Genomic DNA, 21,470 nt, shown 5'->3' with positions numbered 1-21,470 from the left:
TGTATGTATTTATAAGCATTCCATTTAGGCTTTTATTTTTGTAGACAGAAGACGTCTTAAGCTTGCGCGGCAATAAATGAGCTTTGCGTTGTGTATCGAAGGCCGATGCTTGCTCGTCTAGTCAAAGCTACCTTGGCTTGCTCGGTTGTGGGAACTTCCAGCACTGTGATTTCATGCACGCGCATAGCCATTTCCGTTCCCATCACGTCGTCTTAAACACAGCCATACGCAGTCAAAGTAGCTCCAGCCAGTGAGCTTCAACCATCCTTTACAAGTGTGCGTGTCGCTTTGGAAATTTAAGTTAGAACCAACTTTTTATGACGATGTTATTGACCAGTTCATAAAGAAGAACCGTAGGGTAGAATTTGTATTCAAGTAGCTAAATTGAAAAAGATAGAATATCATTTGTAAAATAAATGTTGTATTTGTGTGATTAAATGTACATAAATTTCTAAATATATAGTTTTAAATGGTTAGTAATTCATTATTCTGCTAATCAGACCTCAATCACACTACTCACTCCCTTAATGATAACAAGAGCAAGCGTGAATTTCAAGACCAGCATTTGCCCCTGTCAAACACTTTTTTTTTTCTTTTTTCTTTTTTTTTTTGAAACTGATAGGCAATCGGTTCTGATGTCTGTAATTGTAGTACTTACAATTACAGACTTGTAGGATTAAAAATCGGGAGAAATGGCCTACATGCGCCTGGGACCGATAACTCTGGAAATGATGAGGGAAAACAGCCTTCTTCTTCTTTTTCTCATCTATTGATTTTGTTTCTGCTGGCTTAGCGTCGTGAAAGTTTCTGCAGTGATGGTAATGAAAAAAAATTTTTTCTAGTCATTATAAATGAAAAATCATCATGAAAATTATGGAAACAACTACCGCGTTAGAGTTTTGTAGTTGTTTCCATAATTTTCGTGATATATTCTGATCACAGTGTAAGCATGAAGGAAAGGAATGAAAAATTCAGATGTCCTCTTCAAATCGATTCCCGTTAATCTATTACCAGTATGTGATTGCCAATAGTTATTATATTGATTTAATCTAAATACACCCAGTGGCGTGTTTAGGTATTTCCCGCCCATAGGCCCGCAGAAAGTGCCGTCCTCATATTTAATGAACATGTTGATTTACATGCATAACCTATTTATATCGTAAATTCGTAATATAAATATAATTACAAAAATGATAGCCCGGAAATTTCCGTTGCCCCTCAAAATGTGCCGCTCTAGGCTCGAGCCTATACCTGAATACACCTACAATAAATTGACCAAAAAATGTCACGTTTTTTGTATAGCCGTTTGTTGTTATTATTATCGCTACTTTTCAACGTTCCATAGATCCTAGATGTCGCTTTTATCATTCGTTCATTTCGCCACTAGTTGACGTTGCGACGTCATTGAAAATATTTTCGAAGAGATACCTGTTAGTTTGTTATTATATATACGTATATGAAAGATTTCGATATGTTTTGCTCTGTAAGCAATAGTTTTGCAAAGGTTCATCTTATATTAAGGTGTTTATCGCATGTAAGAATGCCTACATTTTATTTTATTGTGATTTTTGTTTTCGGAAGTGCTCTTATATCTTGTCAGGATGTATCGGAGCCGCCGGTATCAGGTGAGAACGCACAAGTTTTGGCGTAACAATTAAAGTGCTTTTGTTATTGTTTAATTTATAGATTGTTCGTAATTTTCTGTTGTGCGTTTCTGATTTCCGCAAATAACCTTGGTTGTTAATACAGAAAACGCAATACTAAGAATAATTTGTAAATATATATAGGAAAAACGTTTTTATCGTCGTGTTGTGTATGGCAAATGAATTGGTTGTAATTGAAAAAAAAAAAAGGAAACGCACAAAGAAGCAGCCAAGGATTAGAATAACAAAATGCATTTCATTTAAGATATGTCTAATGCTATAACCATAGCAGTTTGTGCACTAAGACGGATAAACCTTCCCAATGAAACTTTTTTACAGAAAGGACTAAACAAATAGTTTAGCCCATTCAATTTTGTTATACATGTGGTTATCGCACTGCAAAAATAATTCTCTGTAAAGGGGGGGTGACATGCAATGATACATATGTAATCACGTCATGTGATGGACTAGCTTTCTCTACGAAACTATTTTATCTGCTCCACTTGTTTACGATAGACGTGTTTTCGTTATGTATAACTATCAATGATAGGGTTATCACGCTACAAAAATAATCTTACAGGAGAGTGGTGGCTGGTAGTATATATCACATGAAGATAAACATGAAAGACAATGTGGGATTTATACATTAGGATGTAAAATTTCGATGCCTTTTTTATGGGAGTGATCATGTATAAAGTAAACTGTTTGATTTTTCTTAGTGGAAAGAAATGAGAGAAAATAAATTGTCATTACTGTTAGTATCAATGTAGTTTTGATCACCAGTTGTTTTGGTGGGCGTGTTCTTGCGGTAGACATTACTTTCAGAAGCGGCTTCACAGTATTACCGAAATCGGCTAAGACGGTAGGGAAAAAAACAAAAGATTGGAAGAAATTTTTCATTGGAGTAACTGAAATATTGAATCGTTCACAATAAGCTGTCAATGGTTTAGTATTTATCTCAATGATGTTAATACATTATTAATTTTTTCTAATTTTTACAGCGTTGCAAAACAAATACTAACATTCATTAATTTATGGGGGGGGAGAGTTGATTCCACTTATTTGCAAGCATGGAAAGACCCCCATATTAAGTCGGGGATCATCTATTATGCAGATTACAAATATTAAAATTAAAGTTTTAAGTCATCCCTGGTACAAAAACACACTAGAATCAGACTATATAATGTCTTGTCAAAACCAACTCTACTATACTGAAGCGAAACATGGACCATGAAAAGGAAAGATGAAAAACGAATTCAAACAGCAGAAATGAAGTTCCTCAGAAAAACAGCTGGATATACCAAGTGGGACCACAAAACAAATGAAGAAATCTTACAATCCCTAAAAATCAAACCAATTAATTACTACATAAGACAGTATAAACAAAAATGGCTAGAACATTTAAATCGAATGGACAACAGCAGACTACCTAAAATATTATACAGATACAAAATAAGTGGAAAAAGAAGAATCGGAAGACCAAGAAAGAGATGGCATGAGACCGGAACAGGCCACATGGCCTATATTCCATGTTAGGAAGAAGAAGTTTGTTACAACTATATTGTACTTTTTTCCTTTAATGTTCATGAAATATTAATAGTAGTAATTAAAAGGTTCTTTGATTTTGAAATAGCCAACCGGTTTTAAACAACCAATTTCAAAACTGCAAGAGAAGAAATCAAATAACAAACATAATGGTGGCAATGACACCATGAAGTTTGTGTGTTTGATTTTTTGTTTCATTGTTTCAAAAAAATGTGAAAAATGTGGCACAGACTGGCACTTCTTTAGAACACCCTTGTTGTTAAGAATATATTGGCATTGGACGATATGTCCTTCTGGTGATCAAATTCCATTAAATACATAATCTTATTCTTGAATGACCTCTTTGGTGAAATGATTGCCACAGAGATTAAGGGATTCTTTCAGATATTGGTATGATGCCAAACTTGTTCTACTGTCAGTTGATACAGAATATTTTGATAGTTTCTGTTGACCTTGCCCACTTAGTGAATATGGTGTGCATTGAATAAGTAGTCATTCAAGAAGTAAGTGTGATTGAGGTCCAAAAAAGAATGCTGCAATTTCTATATACTAATGCCAGAAGTATCAGGAACAAGAGGGAAGAGTTTTTGGCATTGATTAGTTCAACCTCACCAAAAGTTATAGGCATTAGCATGACTTGGCTAATAGCAGATATAGTTACAGGGATAGAATGTGAAAGGCTTACTATTTTCAGGGAAGATATGATGGGATGGGGGTTACTAATGATGATAAAGAGGAATTGTAGCCAAAAAGAATAGGAAATAAACAGGGGTGGCTGTTAATTTGAAGCAATCTGGTGTGAGATCAAAGCCAGTAAGACAAAATATGCAGTTGGTACAGGCCTGGTGGGGGGGGCTCCAGGAATGATCTGGAAGACATGCATCAGCAAATTAGTACAATGAATGCAGGTTGAGTGATTATTATCTTTATATGAGTGATTATTTAAGGCAGCATGTGATGGAGGGGACTAGGGGTGGGAGAGTATTGGCCCTGATCATAGGATAAGAAGAGTTATCCATATCTAAGGTGACAACATTGCCTACAATTGGTGAAGGTGCCCATGTCGTCTTGACTTGGGAAATCGTAAAACATGAGGAATATTCTATCAAGAAGGGATATTTGTGGAACCACAAGGCAGGTGATTATGACATGCTTAGGAAGAAGCTTAAATCTGTGCCATCACATAAAACTGCAAGGGAAGGATGTTAGTAGTGCATGAGAGATGGTTGTTGTTATTATTATTAATATGTGACACCTCCAGGGAGTCCAAAGACTCGAGGGAGGGCACCTACTATACAACTCTGTCTCCACCACCAACTACAATGAATCGCAACTACTATCACCTATCTCCCACCATCACCACTAGTATTTTCACAGACAGTCACAAACATCCACGACAACGGTGGGATTTGAACCTGCAGCCTTTTGGCTGGAGAGTGGGTACGCTAACCATGCTGGCAAGGGGCATCTAGAGGACCAATATTAATTTCTATACATGAGGTAAGGAGGATTAATTAGATGGATGAGTGATATCATTAAGCACGAGCTGCAGAAGAAAATGCTGTGGCAGGTATATAAAGAGAAAGGTGACCAGTATGATAAGGAAGGCAAAATCAGATTATGAAAAGAATCTAACCAAGCAGGCCAAAGGAAATCTCAATGAGTTCTTTCATTATATGGCAAGTAACAGGAAGAATGACTACGGAAGATTAACCACCTTACCGGCCATTATGGTTCAAATATGCATCCTCGTGCGCTTCATATCCATCATATATTTCAATGTAATATCAATGATATTGCAATTTTAATATGCACTTCGCATCCATGATAACCTTGACATCTATAGACGTCTTGGCTAGTAGCGTGGTTAACTTCAATGAGTTCTGATGGTGACGAGTCGATAGAAGCAGATAAAATAGTTACTGAGTGATACTTGATAAAGATATATCATCCAAATGAGGTTACTGCTTTTATGTATGTGACAGACACTAATGTGGGAACAGAGTTTGATGAATTGGAGGTTCTTAGGATGTTGCAGACTCTCAGTGTAAATACAGCTGTGGGATTAGATAGAATATCAGCTCAGGTTTTGTGAGAATGTGCAAGGGAACTGGCAATGTCTCTGATAGGCTCTTTAATTTGCGCTCCCTTGTAACTCTTCCCGAGTTGAGACGTAAAGACAAAATAATTCCTTTGCATAAGGGAGGTTCTACAACTTTAGTAAAAAATTATAGACCAATCAGTATCTCAAGTATGGTGATAAAAGTACTGCAAAAAGAGAATTCAAGAATTTGTTTGTAGATAAAAAATATGATGCTGCATGAAGGTCAACTACAAACAAATTCTTGAATTCTCAAGACTTGACTTTGTGAAGGGTCAGTCATGCCTTAGTAATTTGCTATCTTTTTAGAATAGAGTAACATCAGCATTGGATAAAGGAAATGGTTACATGATGATTCTCCTGGATTTTGCAAAGTCATTTGACAGAATATCACATGGAACTCTTATGCAAATTTGAACAAATGGGGGTGTATGTCACACTGGTTATGTGGATAAGAGAGTGGCTGCTAGACAAATATCAAAAAGTGTGGTATATGGAGGAGTAGAATCCAGGCAACAGCAGATGACTAGTGTGCCGCAAGCTTCACTGCTAGAATCATTACTGTTCTATTCATACATAAATGAGATAGGAAATAGCATGAAAGGAAATATTCAGTTGTTTGCTGATGATGTGAAATTAGGTAGAGTAATAGTTAAACAAGGTGATGTGGAAAACTTGCAGTGTGATTTTAAATAGGCTGTCAGTATGAGCAAAAGATAATGGGTATCAATTTAATGTGGAGAAATGTAAAGTTATGCATTTGGGAATAAATAGAGTACAAGTTGTGTACCACATTGATGGAACTGTACTTCAGGAAACAGACAAAGCTAGAGATTTAGGGGTGATGGTAGACAGTGTTAAAGTTCAGAGGACATATTACTAGGGTAGCTCATAAGATTATTTGGCTATTGAAGAATGCACTAATAAGTAGAGATAGGAAGTTATTCTTCTTTATAAGGCTTGGATATGTTCATATCTAGATTACTGTGTTCATGTCTGGTCTCCTGGGTTTCTTAGGGATGAGGAAGTAGTGAAGATTCATAGGGGAGCAACCAAGATGATAAGAGGTCTGTAGAATGTTCCCAATGATGGTAGATTGAGGGTGTGTGGATTGTGGAGTTGGTTGATAGAAGAGATATAATGGAAACATTTGTTACTTAAAGGATTTTATAGGATTGCAGGGGAAATGTTTCAGCACTCGCTATGGTGGGGGGCAAAACAAGAGGTTATTCCAGGAAGTTGAATAAAGGTGTGGTTAGTAGGGGGTGTGAGGACTAGATTGTTTGCTTTGAGAGTTATGAATGGTGGAATGGGTTGCCAGAGTCAGTTATGAGTGTTTCAATGGATTCAAGTAGAGGTAGGATAGATTGCATGGATTGTTTCGGTCTTCTGCAATGAGTGTTCAGACTCCATGGAGATGCCTGTACAATAATAAGTTTTCATTACTGTATCGAGTTAAAATAGCAGTGTGGAAATACTTGTGGCTCAAGTGATCAGTGCCAACAAGAAGGCTTCCTGTCATGATGGTTAAGGAATACCAGATTTGATGTGAAAATTATTCCTTGTTTTTTTTGTGACACTGTAGAGGACACTTCATTATTTCAGCTGAAATGAAGTATCCTCTATTGTGTAACAAAACACAAGGGATGATTTTATGTCAATCTGGTCTTCTTTAATCCATCATGACACACTTGTATCTACGCAGTATAAAGCAATGCACGAACCAGTGAATGCACACTTTCCATTGCTTAAACGTTTCAAATATTCTTCACTAGAAATGTTAATTGTTATTACTTGCTTGTAGTTTTTTTTAATTTATTCATGCTGATGAAATGAAACAAAGTTTCACAAAAGTAGTGGAATTAAACTTTTCTTTTAGAAAATTTTGAAATGAATTTCTGTGGACTATATAATCTGGTCATTATAAATTAGTCTTGATGAAAGAGATTTTAATGAACTAAGCAACATACTGGTAATCTTGGTTTTCTTTATACTATCCCACCATTGAAAAATTTTCAAGAATAACTTAAGAAATACTATATAGATCTAGATATTGCTTTAAGAGATGGTGAAAATTGCAATATAAGTGAGTGATATATGTGATGAAATTAAAATATTTTGCAATATTTTCTGCAATAATGGTAGTTTATCATATGTGACTCCATTAGTGTTTGAATATGATATAAAAGTCGTGGTTCATTTCAGGAAATGAGTATTACTTAAAGATTTTTATTGAAAATTCCAGTTGTTACTGTCTCAGCAGAATGAAGTTTCTCCAAATTGAAATTAATGACATTGTTCTAACGAACACAAAATACATGGAGATCTTGATTATAACAATGTAATTAGTGATTTTACTGAAATGACGGCAAGAAAAATTTTATGGAATAAATATATAATTTGCCTATTTTATTCCTCATCCAAAAATTGCATCCTATCAACAAAACACATAGATATGCACAATAATAACTCAGTCATTCATCTTTGATGTTTTGCCAACTTTCAGTCATATACAAACCATAGGTTTACACATAAATTCAACTTGTCAAGAAATTGTATTCTTGTTTAATCCTTGATCCAAATGCAAGCAAAGTTTGCACACGAAATAACTTCACAATTGGGCTACTTGTATATAGAGGCTGACTTCGCATCATTTGCCTTAGTATTCCATAATACAAAATATTATTATTGTTTAGGCCTCCAAGGAGTCAAAAGACTCATTATGGGAGATCCTTCGTAGGAAACCCAGTCTATCAAGACTCATCGTGGGTGGTCCCTCCTAGGAAATCTCCGTGGAGTCAGGGGACTCATCTTGGGAGACCCACACTAACCTTTATACACACAAAACCAACATATCTCTTCATAAACTCATTCATTGAGGACATTCATAACTAATTCTGCCAATTCATTCAGCTCATTTACCACTCTCCCTTACTAACCACTCTTACACAGCTTCCATGGATGATCCCTAGTTCTCTGACTATTTATCATGTACTGAAAATTTTTCTTTGCATCAATTTTATAAAACTCCTTTAATATCTTATAAGTTTTTATCTTGGATAATACTCCAAGACCTCTTTTCCACTTATCAACTAAACTTTGCAACTCACGCACCTTCGACCTATCCTCATAAAGAGCATTCCACACACCTGTCACGAGATTGATCAATTGTCTCTTAATCCTCTCTACAACCATCTGATCCCCAAGAAACCCAGGTGACCAGATCTGTGCACAATAGTCAAGTTGCAGCTGAATCATAGCCTTATAATAAGGGATAATAACTTCTCTATCTTTACTTGTTAGCATGTTTTTTAACATCCGAGTAATTTGATTTGATACAAGTAATCTAAAATCTGAGCTATTTTACCAATATTTGTAATATGCCATCAGAACTTTGACTCCCTGTACACCATTATCCCTTAGCCTTATCAACTTCCTGCAATCTATCATCATCAATGTGATACACAGTATGCAACCTTTGCAACCCAAAGTGCATAACATTCAATTTTGAATATTAAATTGACAATCATTATCCTTTGTCCACAATGCCAATTTATTTAAATCATCCTGCAGCATATCTACATCACCTTTATCAACTATTGCCCTCTCCAGTTTTGCATCATCAGCAAATAACTGAATATCCCTCTTAAATCTTTCCCTATATCATTGATATACAAATTAAAGAGTAGTGGCCCTAGTAGAACCTTGAGTTATTTCACTAGTTACCCTCATTCTCTTAGATTCCACTCCACTGTATACTCCTCTCTAGTGTCTGTCAAGCATCCCCCTATCCATGCTACAAGTACAGCAGATACAGCAGTATCATGGTGTAGTCATTTCTTTTATCCAATGCCACTGTCACTTTATTATAAAATGTGAACAAATTACGAAAAGGACCTACCCTTTAGAAAGACATGCTGCCGAACTACAGAGCATAGTATCCCTATCCATCCAATGTTGGATTTGCATGCATCCTTTCAGATGTGTGTGATGTTATGTGGTATAGGAAGAACCAGAACCACTATCTAGATTCATTTTAACTTTTATTGAGGTTCATCAGGAAGACTTAAAAAAAAAAAAAAAAAAAAAAGAAAGAAAAAAAGTAGGGCACACCATTAATTTCAGGTGTGCTCTCTCATCCTCCACACTTTTTTTTTTTTAATGTAATGCTGTCATTCGGGTTATTTTATTTATTTAAATTTGGTTAATTTTTGTATTTCAGATCATTTCGGACAATTTCGGCTTTAATTGCAATCTCATTTGATTTTATAACCACCTGTGCTGGCATTCTGGTATCTGGTTCAGCTCTATAAATAGGATTAATATTCTTTTTGTTTCACCTTGTGATTATGCTGATTCACTGATTATGGCTTGTTAATTTCTGGCTGAAATATTTGCAATAATAATAAATTATTGTAAATATCTGTATCTAATAATCCATACTATTTTATTGATCTCATTCTCACACCTAACAGCTTTAAAATCTTCATATGTGCTACTGTCTTCCACTCTTAAAGGACAAAAATTATCTGCACTCATTAAACTCTCTCTCCATCCTCAGATAGCCAAGTTTCACTTACACCAATTATCTTTCAGTGTACTGATCCAATAAATGCAACAAACTCAGATCCCTTATTTCTAATGCTTCTTACATTAGTATAGAAACATGAGAATTCCCATGTCTTTGAGGACATCCTACCAACATCATCATTCCATGCTCGAGCTGCTCCATCTCTCTCTCTCATTCATAACCTCATTCAGTAAATGTCACATTTTGCTATTTATCATAAAAATTACAGCAATATCAACATTCAAATTCAACTCTGTACAATTTCAAAATTACTGCTTTTAAGTTATGCAGTGTATATTTGATATATCTTGGCCTTCAACTCATTGAACAGTATTTTATTTTATTTTGATTTTTCTCTCCTGGCTACATTGTCAGTCTTAGGTTTAAGACTTTTAACTGATTCCTCTGACCAAATGAAATTCATTGGAGTTAGGTATTTATGATTGTTTAAAATTTGAAGATGATTTTATTTGGAGTCATTTTTAAATTAGAATTTTAGAATTTTCTGTTTTTGATTACCATTCTGTATTGAAGATGCCTATGAAACTTGTGTTTTTAACATGAGCTTTCCCTTTGTTTTTATAATTTATTGTGTCATAAATAAAGTACTAATATCCAATTTCTAATAGATATCCAAGTATTACTCATCAGTGAATAAAGAGAAAAAAAAGTTGGTGAAGCAGCATTGCACAGTGCCCCTGTACAAATTTACTCATCAAATAACTTTATAAATTGAATTAATTTGAACAGTAGGTAATGATTTATTCCTTAAGAGCAGAAATCTCCTGTGTAAATCAAGCTAAACTTAGTCATTGTGAAGTTTGCTTATTACATGATTAGGTAGTGAAGCAAGTCTGTACTATCAGCTCCCTTTTGTGTTGGAAACTGGTCCATGCTGTCTGATATATAATACTATGTTAGCTGCATGTAGATAGCACATTAGCTGCATTAACAGATAAAATATTTTGAGTTTAGCAAACTGTTGCATGAATTTTAAATATAGAAATTTTGGAAGGTTCCATAATATAATACAATACACATGATGCTTCCTTCAGAATTATGTTCTAATTATGCAAACAGTAGATATCCAATCTATGATCACTTATTTTATTTACTTTTTTACAGATGATTTGTCATATATTTTAATCTAAATTAGTCATATTTCAGAAATTATATTTTAGATATATACCTTAAACAGCATACAGGATACCATGACAGTATATTACCTAATTAAGTAAGTAATATACTGTCATGTAGGTAATCATTATTATTATTTCCCAAGACCTAGTGGAGTCCAAGACTCATCTGGGAGATGAGTTAATAACATTATATCACATTAAATCACATTATACTGTATACATAATCACATTATTAAATAACATTATAAGTTAAATCACATTATACTTGTGTTGTAAAGCATACTACCTATATCTACCTAAATCATAGTCTTCCTCTAAGTCTTTCTTGCCATTTTGTCATTTAAGATTTTGTCTTAGATAAAAAAAAAAAGTCATTTTATCATACAAAATCAATCAGTTTTGTTAATTTATTATCTGTTTTTGCTGATCTTTCCTCTGATATTCTATTTAAGTGACCATGCCATTTTGAATTAGCCTCTACTCATGCTTTCTTTAAATGATAACATCAAATTCTTTCTAATATCTTCATTTTAATATGATTTTGTCATCTATTTATTCTGATTTTCTCATATCTATGGTCTCTAGATTGAACAGTTATTTACTTCTGACCTGGCTCTCATTGGTTTAACCACTATTTATATGTGGTTTTTGTTATGGCTCATTTCTCATATTCCATATACATTTATCCAAATGGCTCCCCACTGTACTAGCTTTTCTAATTCTGTTGTCTATTTCTATCTTTAATTTCAGTGTTCAGTAAAAATTGTGCCTGAATGGATGAACTATTTTCATTGTTCCTATCTGTTTTCATAATAGGTCTTTTTATTTGCTGATCTTCATGTCAAATTTATTACCATAATTATTCAATTTAGTTAAGAAATTCTGCAGACATGTATTGGATTTATTTAAGGGTATATCATCTGCATAAAGTGCTGAAATTATTCTCAAATTTTGATATTAGAATTAAAATCAATATCCTTCATAATGTGATCCACATAGACGATGAATAAAAATGGAGATAGTGTGTCCTACATCTGATTTTACATCAAATCATCTTCCTTAAATATCCTTCAATTTTAACTCCTGACTCAACTTATATAGTAATATTTCATTGTACTCCATAAGGGATCACCAATTAGTTTTAAGTTGGATAAAAAATGAATCTCATATTCAAAAGAACAATATGTAAGAAAGTTTTAAAAATAAAGTTCAGCTTTTATGGGCGACCTAAACACTGATCTATGTACATTATTCAATCAAATGAAACAGTGTGAAAGAAAGACCTGAAATGTGGAAGTTGAGTGGCATAAACTACAGCAGTATAAGATGGGAAGAGAAAAATGCATGTGGTAATAAGGAATGGAATTTCTAGAATTCTTGAGGGACAAATATCTTAGGCAACGTGTAATAGAGGGAACAAGAGGTTCGGGAGTTTTCGATTTGGTCATAGCATCAGAAGAGCTGATAATAACTGAGATGACATCTCTTCCCTCCAGTTGGAGAGAGTGACCATGTGGTTTTGACTTGAAAGATGAATAGACATCCAGGAGTATCAAAGAAAAGGGAATGTATGTGGAATTATAATAGTCTTAGATATCCACTTGGGACAGTTCCATGGAGGGAGGAATTGGAATGGTGAGATATCATTAGTGCTTGGGAAATGATGAAGGAATATTTGTTAGCAGCAATAGTAAGCTGTATTCCACAAGTGAAGAAGTAGACACAATTTAGTGTAAAGTAAATGACAAACAATATGAAACAGGAACTGCAGGTGAAAAAGAGATTATGGAAGAGATATAAGGAGAGGGATGGAGAGCAGATGCATGAAGAATATAAGACTCAGGCCAGGAGAGTGACTAGTATGGTGAGGAAGGTAAAACTGGAATATGAGAAGATTGACATTAAGATCCAAAGAAAATCCTAGGGAATTTTTCAGCCATGTGGCCAATAGGAGGACAAATGATTGTGGAAGAATGAGATAAAAATGGGAATAGTGACTGATGCAGTGGACATAGTGGAGTTGTTCAATGAACACTTTATTGGAGTATTTCATCCTGGAGAAATAGGTTTTAATACTAGAGGGATAGGGCAGAAATAATTGAGTTGCTGAGCAATTACTTTGCAAATGTGTATCACCAAGGTAGAGATTTTGCAGTTGCTGATGTGATAGATACTGATCTAAGAATTGAGATGAACAGTAGGTGCTCAGCATATTGAAAAATATGAATACAGCAGTGGGACTGGATGGCATATTGGCCTGTGTGCTATGTGAATGTGCAAGAGAATTGGCACAGTGCCTATGAGAAAGTTCTTTAATCTAAGTCTCAGCTCTAGCAAAGTTACAAGGGAGTGGAAAGAGGTTAGGATAGTTCCATTACCTAAAGGTGGCTTCAAAACAGACCAATTAATATCTCTGGAATGGTTGTTAAAGGTAAAATCCAGCAGTGTAGGTTTAGGAATGCAATACTCTGGTGGGAAGCATGGCTTTGTGGAAGATAGGTCTTGCCTTAGTAATTTGCTCACAATTTTTAATAGAGACAGCAGAATTAGATAAGAGAATGGCTGCATCATGATATATAACTGGACTTTGAAAAGGCATAACTGACAGCTGTTGATCTGGCTTTGCAGCGAGAGCCTGGCCATGGGAAAGGTGCCCAAGGAGTGGAAAGAAGGTAAGATAGTGCCATTGTATAAGGATGGTAGTAAAATGGAAGTGTCAAACTACAGACCAGTTTATTCGTCAGTAGTTAAGATTTTGGAGAAATTAGTGAGGGATCATTTCCAGCATTGGGCAGATGAGGATAATGTTATCTGTAAGAGTCGGCATGGATTTGTTAAGGGTGCACTTGTTTTAGTAATTTTGATTGCCTTTTATAATAAAGTGACCAGAACAGTTAATGAGGGAAAGGCATATTCTGACATTTTTTTTTATTATTTTACAAAGGCATTTGATCGGGTGCCACATGATAAAGTGATATTTAAATTGTATCACATGGTTTGGATGTCAAGTTAGTGAATTGGATTGGGGATTAGTTTGTTGATAGGTATCAGAGTTGTGTGAGAGGGCTATATCAAGGAAGCAGAAAGTTACAAGTGGAGTCCCACAGGGTTCAGTACTGGGACTTGTATTGTTTAACCTTTATATCAATCAAATGCAGGGAGATATTCAGTTGTTTGCAGATGATGTGAAGCTTGGAAGGGTTATTAGTAATGATGCAGATGTGGTAGCCCTTCAAGAGCATTTGAATAAAATGGACAAATGAATTTGGGGGGGGTATCGGTTTAATTCAGCTAAATGTAAAATCTTGAAGTATGGGATTCATCAATGGAAGGCTGCAAACTCTGGAGATGGCTGTACTGGAAGAAGTGGGAGGCAAAAGATCTTGGGTGATGATTGATAGAAACCTGAAATTCAGGAAACATATTGCAGAGGTGATAAAGGTAACGCAGAGGATTGTTGCTGTACTGAGAAGGACACTGACCAGCAGAGATAAGTTATCATTCCATTGTACAATGCCCTGATCAGACCATATCTATTGTGCTCAAATTTATTCCCCAGGATTTGAAGGGGATAAATTAATCTTGGAAAGAGTGCAGAGGCAGATAACAAAGATGATATCAGAATACAATATTAGTTATGAGGCTAGACTGAGGGAATGTGGACAGCAAAGTTTGTTAGATAGGCGAGGTGATATGATTGAGATATTTAAACCGTTGAGAGGTAGTTACAGGGTTGACATCGGGGAGTTATGTTTGGTGGAACAAGGGGAAGGAGCAAGGACAAGGGAACATCCCTGGAACTTGCAAAAGGAAGTTGTGAGCAAGGTAGAAGTGATTTCTTTGCATGGAGGATGGTTGAACCATGGAATGTATTGCCTGATAGTGGTGAGAGCATGAATGATGAACAAGTTCAACCAGTGGTATGATAGACTTTATTAATAATAATATATTAGCTTTTTATCAACAAACTTAATTATGTAGTGCTATCATAGTATCCTGTACTCCTCAAGAAGGTATATCAGAACTGACTCTCTCCATACTATTTTCCTGCATATGTAAATACTTTCCACCCTACCCAAAATCTTTCCAAATGAACATTCATGGGATTTATCAATATATTTCAAGTGCACAAACAATTTGAAATATACCATGGACAGGATTTTCAAAAACTGCTTTAGTTTTCATTTTAATTTAGCAGATTGTGAACAAATTAGGTGTTCTGCAACTTTGGCAGTTGAAAAAATGTAAGCATGCATAAAACATGACTTTAACAAATCTGTTTAAACATGACAGTTTGCTTGTGAAATGGTATGGGACCATCCTCTTATTCATTGGAGACCTGAAGTGTCTTAAAGTACCATCATGTTTGGTTTCTAGGCATAGCCTAACCCTTATTACCTAACCCTTAGCCAACTTATGATGCTAATGTATAGTACTAACCACAAAAGGTTTATGGGGGAGATCATCCTTACTAAAAAAAAAAGGTAAAGATTTGCATGAAGTCCAAACTTGAAATTCTGACACTTGTCGATGCAAATTAAATTAACATAGGAAGTCTACTCTAAAAGTTGAAATAATTAGTTTAAATTAAGGAGATTAAATCCCACATTTTTTCAAAACCGAATAAGAAACTCAAAGATTGGAATCAAAGAGTTTCATGCCGAATATAGTAAACTATAAAAGTATCAGCAGATACTAGTGTAAGCTAAAGCACGTAGTACAAACTAGAGCAACTCATAGCAAAGGTGGGTAAAGCTCTGATCACCATTCTTAGTATTTCCCATAATGTAAAACATCTCCTAGGAGATGTATGATGTTATACGTTATGGTAGGAGGTCACTACCCAGACTGGTTTCGACCTTTATTGAGGTCTCATCAGTGAGTAGGTAGACCAAATTAATACAGAGGGTATAGCGAAAAGAACTTATATAACTTTGCTATACGAGTTGTCAAAAAGGTTTATTTTTGCTATACCCTCAGTATTAATTTGGTCTACCTACTCACTGATGAGACCTCAATAAAGGTTGAAACCGGTCTGGGTAGTGACCTTCCACCATAATGTATAACATCATACATCTCCTAGGAGATGTGTTTTACATTATGGGAAATACTAAGAATAGTGATCAGAGCTTTACCCACCTTTGCTATGAGTTGCCCTAGTTCAGTGGTGTTAACCTTTTTTACTATGCAAGCTACTTTTCTATAAAAAGTTATTCGGCTATCTACTCTCTTAAATAGATTACATTCCCCCAACCTGATATCTGATTACACACAAATAAACAACTAAAAAAAATACACAACTAAAAACTTTATTTGTGTATTTAAAAATTTATTTATCACTTTTAATTATTTTAATACAACAAAAAAAAAAAAAATATATATATATATATTGAAATAAAATATTTATTTCTCTATTTTGGAAAACCAAAGTTAGAAAAAACAACACATTGATTGCAAACTCACAAGTTACAGGAAATGCTGGTTGATTTAAAAAAAAAAAAAAAAAAAAATTAATGTGAAGTTTGGCATTGTTTGGACCCCACAATATTTTCATAGTCAAGTTGCTATGAAGAAGTGGCCAATCGCAGACAATCATCCAAATGATCATTTGTAATTCGGTTTCTTAATTGATTTTTTATGACGGTCATATTTGAAAAAGCGGATTCTGACAAGTATGTCGATCCGAAACATGACAGAATTTTTCACGCAATATCAGTTAATATTGAGAATTTTTCATGTGCATACTTCCAAATGATTTCATTGTTTATTGGTTTTAAATGTAAGCTATTCTGAATGTTTATTATCTCAAGTTCCACTTCAGCTTGGTTTATATCAAACAGCCCACAAATTTTATTTGAAATTTCTGTGATCTTCAAGTTTTCTTAAAATGGATTATTGATAAAAGATACAATCATTTCAGTTTTATTAAAATCTTTAAATCTTGAATTTATTTCTTCCTCAACTAATTCTATTTCACGAATAAATTCTTTTAAATCATAAATCATTTCTTGATTTTGTTCAAAAAATTTTAATAAATATGGGAAATGTCTAAATTTGTGGTCATTTATATTTTTTTTTAATAAAAGTAAGTATTGTTGGAAAGTTTTTATTGAACTTAACATGTCAGTTAAATTTTTATCTCTACTTTGTAACTCTAAATTTAAATTACTTAATTTCGTACAGAAATCTACTAAAAATGATAAGTGTAACAGCCATCTTTTATCACTCAATTGTGGATAAATATCTCCTTTTTCATCAAGAAAAATTTTTATATCGTTAATTAATAGAAGAAACCTTTCTAAAAATTGACTTCTGCTGAGCCAGCAAACATTATTGTATAACAGAAGTTCCCTATCATCATCTGCCTGTAATTTAAATAACCACCGTTGCAGGGCTTTTCCTCAAACAGAATTTACAGTTTTAAATGTAATATCCAAAACGTCTTTTGCGTTTAATCTTTTACTACACAGTACTTGTTGATGAATCAGTGCTATGTTAAAAAATCTGGATATTTGTCATCGTTTCGACATAATAAAATGAAGTCTGATTTATTACCTATCATTGCAGGAGCACCATCAGTAGTAATAGACACAAGTTTAAAAAGCAGAAGTTTGTGTTGTTTCACAACTTCATCAAATGCTGAAAAAATGTCTTCTCCCCTAGTCCTTCCCACTAATGGTATAATTTTCGAAAGTTCTTCTTTACTTGAATAATCTTGAAATACCATGCGAATAAATACCATTAACTGAGCAATATCAGTGAAGTCGTTTGATTCATCAAATTGTAATGAAAATGCAACACAATGGTGAATGTCTGACATTAACCTGGCCTGGAAATTTTTCTCCAGCAATTGGAACTCTTCCTTTCGGCAATTCGAAACCTTGTCTGCGGCCTAGAAGTAGTCTCTCTCTCTAGCGATGTCTCGAACCGAGAAGCTCCTTTCTGGAAGCAGGAAACTCCTCTCTCAAGCAACGTGGATCCGGGCAGCCTCTCTGACGGCGACTCTGAACCAGACGGCCTCCTCTCTGACAGCAATTCTGAAACTGGTACCCCTTCTGCTTGCTTCAGTCCCTTTTTATTAGGCCTCCTCTGAGACCTCGCACGAAGTTTGGCAACCCCCAAAGAATCGGTATCAGTCTTTCATCTTAAGTTTCAAGTTTGGCACTCCTTTGGTTCTCCTCCGCTTTCTTTTGATTGTAAGTTGCCGGCCGTCGGAAAGTTGTTTGAACTCTTTCTGACTGACTTCGGAGATGTTTACACTTAGAACCTGCAAGCCTTTCTCGTACATACATTTCAATAACAATCTTTCTGATGCCACCATGTACAGCTTTGGCGACAAAAACATTGCTTTTGTTTTTAACACTCTAACATATTCTTATTAAAGCAGTATATACAGTTAGCTTCAAAATAGTTATTTACAAAAATATCTAATACAAACTATGCCGAGACAAACAAAGTTTATTTTTTTGCAATATTCACATGGGACTTAACCTAAGTAAAAAATCGATGTAATGTGTTTTGGAATATTTAAGCTACAATCGAGTTTTTACACTTTGCTTATAATCGTATTCACTCGGCTTGCTGTTTGACTTCCACTGATCCAAATTAATTCATTTACCCGGACTTATAAGAAAATTACTGATTTGACAATTTTTTTAACAAAAAAAAATAAACAATAGCAATACACTTAAAGCTAATTGAAAATAATACAAAATAATGATAAATAAAATATTATGTTTTCAGTTTTAATTAAATTTGTAAGTAAGGAGGAATACACAAGAGATCAACCAAAAATCGCTCTGCGATCGACGGGTTGAACACCCCTGCCCTAGTTTGTACTACGTGCTTTAGCTTACGCTAATATCTGCCGATACTTTTATAGTTTACTATATTTGGCATGAAACTCTTTGATTCCGATCTTTGAGTTTTTTTATTCGGTTTTGAAACAATGTGGGATTTAATATCCCCTTAATTTAAATAATGTTACATCTCCAAAGTGAAGCCTATTGTCTCTTTATTTAAGTAATTAAATAATTAGTATATATCTGATAAGGTTTATACATTGGCTATTCATAACTATATTTTTAGAATAATTACAACATAGATTAATATATTAACAAAAAATAAATTTAATTAATACTTCCAATATTTCGACAAGTCAAATTGTCATCATCAAGGAACAAAATGTATGATATGTGTGTGCAAGCACTGCACTAAATGGGATTGAAGCATGTCAAGTGAATTAGGCATCCTTGACTGTTAGGGTGAATTGTGGAGGATGCAAGCTTCATTCATTTGGGGCAGTTTCATGCAACTAAATTTGTTGATGTGATGGTAGTTTCTTAAGGTAGAAGCAGATGCAAGGAAAAGTCTTTCATATTTATATTTTCTGTGATGCAGTGGTGACTACTAGAGGAAACTAAGAGGGTTGTTTGAAAAGTTTGGTAAAAAAAAAATGAGTTAAACACATTTATTTGAAAAAAATCGCCTTTATTTCTCAACATAGTCTCCATCCAGGTCTGCACATTTGGTCCAGCGAGTTTCCAATATTTTTTCATCCCATCCAAAAAGTAGGATTTAGTCAAATTATGCAAAATAGTCATTGACAGCCTCAATGACATCCTTGTTCGAAGAAAATTTTTTCCCAGCAAGCCAAACTTTTAAGTTTGGGAACAAGAAGAAGAAGTCACATGGAGCCAAATCCAAAGAATATGGTGGATGTGGAACCAATTTGTGCAATTTTGCGATTGCGACGCCCGATCTGTAGGATGGTGCATTGTCTTGATGAAAGAGTACATTTTGAAAGCGTGCCAATCTTGGTTGTTTTTTCTTCAGTTCTTCTTTTAAACGGTTCAACAATGATGCATAATAGACTCCTGTTATTGTCTTGCCCTTTTCCAAATAGTCTATCATGATAATTCCTTGGGAATCCCAAAAAACAGTGGCCATCACCTTCTCAGCTGACAAAAGTCTGTTCGCTTTTTTTTGGTGCTCTTTAACCTGGCATTGTCTACAATCAGGAATCAATGCAAAAAATTCTGTGAATTGTGATTAAACATTGCCAAACACTGCATTGAAATGTCTTTTCACATGTGGTTTTGATCGACAGTCTACAACGCATACACAGCTTTTTCATGTGCAATTTTTCTTTTTTGCTTTTTTTGGTGCTCTTTAACCTGGCATTGTCTACAATCAGGAATCAATGCAAAAAATTCTGCGAATTGTGATTAAACATTGCCAAACACTGCATTGAAATGTCTTTTCGCGTGCGGTTTTGATCGACAGTCAACAATGCGCACACAGCTTTTTCATGTGCAATTTTTCGTGCCGGATATTATATACCCATTCAGTTGAGATGCCTACAATATCACCAGTCTTCCATAATGATACCATGGATTTTGCCAATCATTTCCTTTGTAGTGACCTCAGTTGGGTGTCTGGAGCGTGCTTCATCTTTGGTTGACTTACGACCACGTTTAAACTCATTTATCCAAAAATAAATAGTCTTTAATGCTGGCGCAGAGTCCCCATGAACTGCATGTAACTTGGCTTTAATCTGCATGGCCATCCACTTCTTTAAATAAAAATGTTTTGTCACTGCACGAAACTTGTTTTTCTCCATTTTTATGAAAAATGAAAACTACACGTCGCATGTGGTTACGATTTTGCCAGGGGTCATGAAAAGATAAGTTCTGACACTGGTATAAATGAACAAATTGTGTCACTGTATATTGGAAATTTACCAAACTTTTTAAACAACCCTTGTATTTAGGACTTCAGGCTTTCTCTCTCTCTCCAGCCTCAATACTAAATGTAGTGCTGCATGCACATATTAGTAAGAAATGTATAAAATTCAGTAAATTCTAATGAGAATCATGTTTTGCTTTAAAATTTGCATTATCGTGTTTCGCATTATTTCAGAAAATGTGTGCACAGCAACTTTCATCTTGCACATGATTAAAATCATACTATTTTGATTCCTCCAGAACTTTCCAGAGAGAAAATATTTTTCCTGTCTCACTGTCAGACATTAGAGGATTATTGAAATTTACATCTGTGGAGAGAAGATGCACTTGTTCTGATATTACCCACAGAAACATTGGCTTGAAGTAATGTTTTTATATATTTCAAGTTACTGAGTATTTTTAGGCAAGAAGTAGCTAAAGAAATGACCATGTTAACTGTATTACTACATAACTAATTTTTATTATCAACAATTTATATCTTAGATATTCAAATCATTAATAAGCAGATTTAAACACTAATGATTTTTCTTCTCTTGACTGTAGATGAGTGTAAACTGCTGACAACATGTGAGGAATGTTTGAACAAAGGCGGTTGTGCATTTTTTCAATGTATTAATAATAATAATGGTAAGTGATTGACTTATCTGATTGGCAATATATATTTTAAATTACACTGGAAAGAATGCTCATTTATATGTGCTTATTTCAAAAACAGAATTTCTGCTA

General features: G+C 34.4%; 1 protein-coding gene across 1 annotated transcript in view; it reads left to right on the top strand.

Annotated features, from left to right (window-relative positions):
- Positions 1-1,386: 1,386 nt before the first annotated feature.
- vsg (visgun) overlaps positions 1,387-21,470 on the top strand; it is a 127,206-nt gene continuing 107,122 nt past the window's right edge. The window contains exons 1-2 of the mRNA XM_090403764.1: positions 1,387-1,625; positions 21,288-21,371. Of these exons, the coding sequence (XP_090259890.1) occupies positions 1,457-1,625; positions 21,288-21,371 (253 nt within the window). The 5' untranslated portion in view covers positions 1,387-1,456. The remainder of the gene's footprint in view (positions 1,626-21,287; positions 21,372-21,470) is intronic.

This window comes from Typopeltis vanoorti, chromosome 14 (assembly GCF_054136105.1).
Source record: "Typopeltis vanoorti isolate ZY-2024b chromosome 14, IOZ_Tvanoo_1.0, whole genome shotgun sequence".
NCBI classification, from domain to species: domain Eukaryota; kingdom Metazoa; phylum Arthropoda; class Arachnida; order Uropygi; family Thelyphonidae; genus Typopeltis; species Typopeltis vanoorti.
This window is presented reverse-complemented; position numbering and strand designations above follow the sequence as displayed.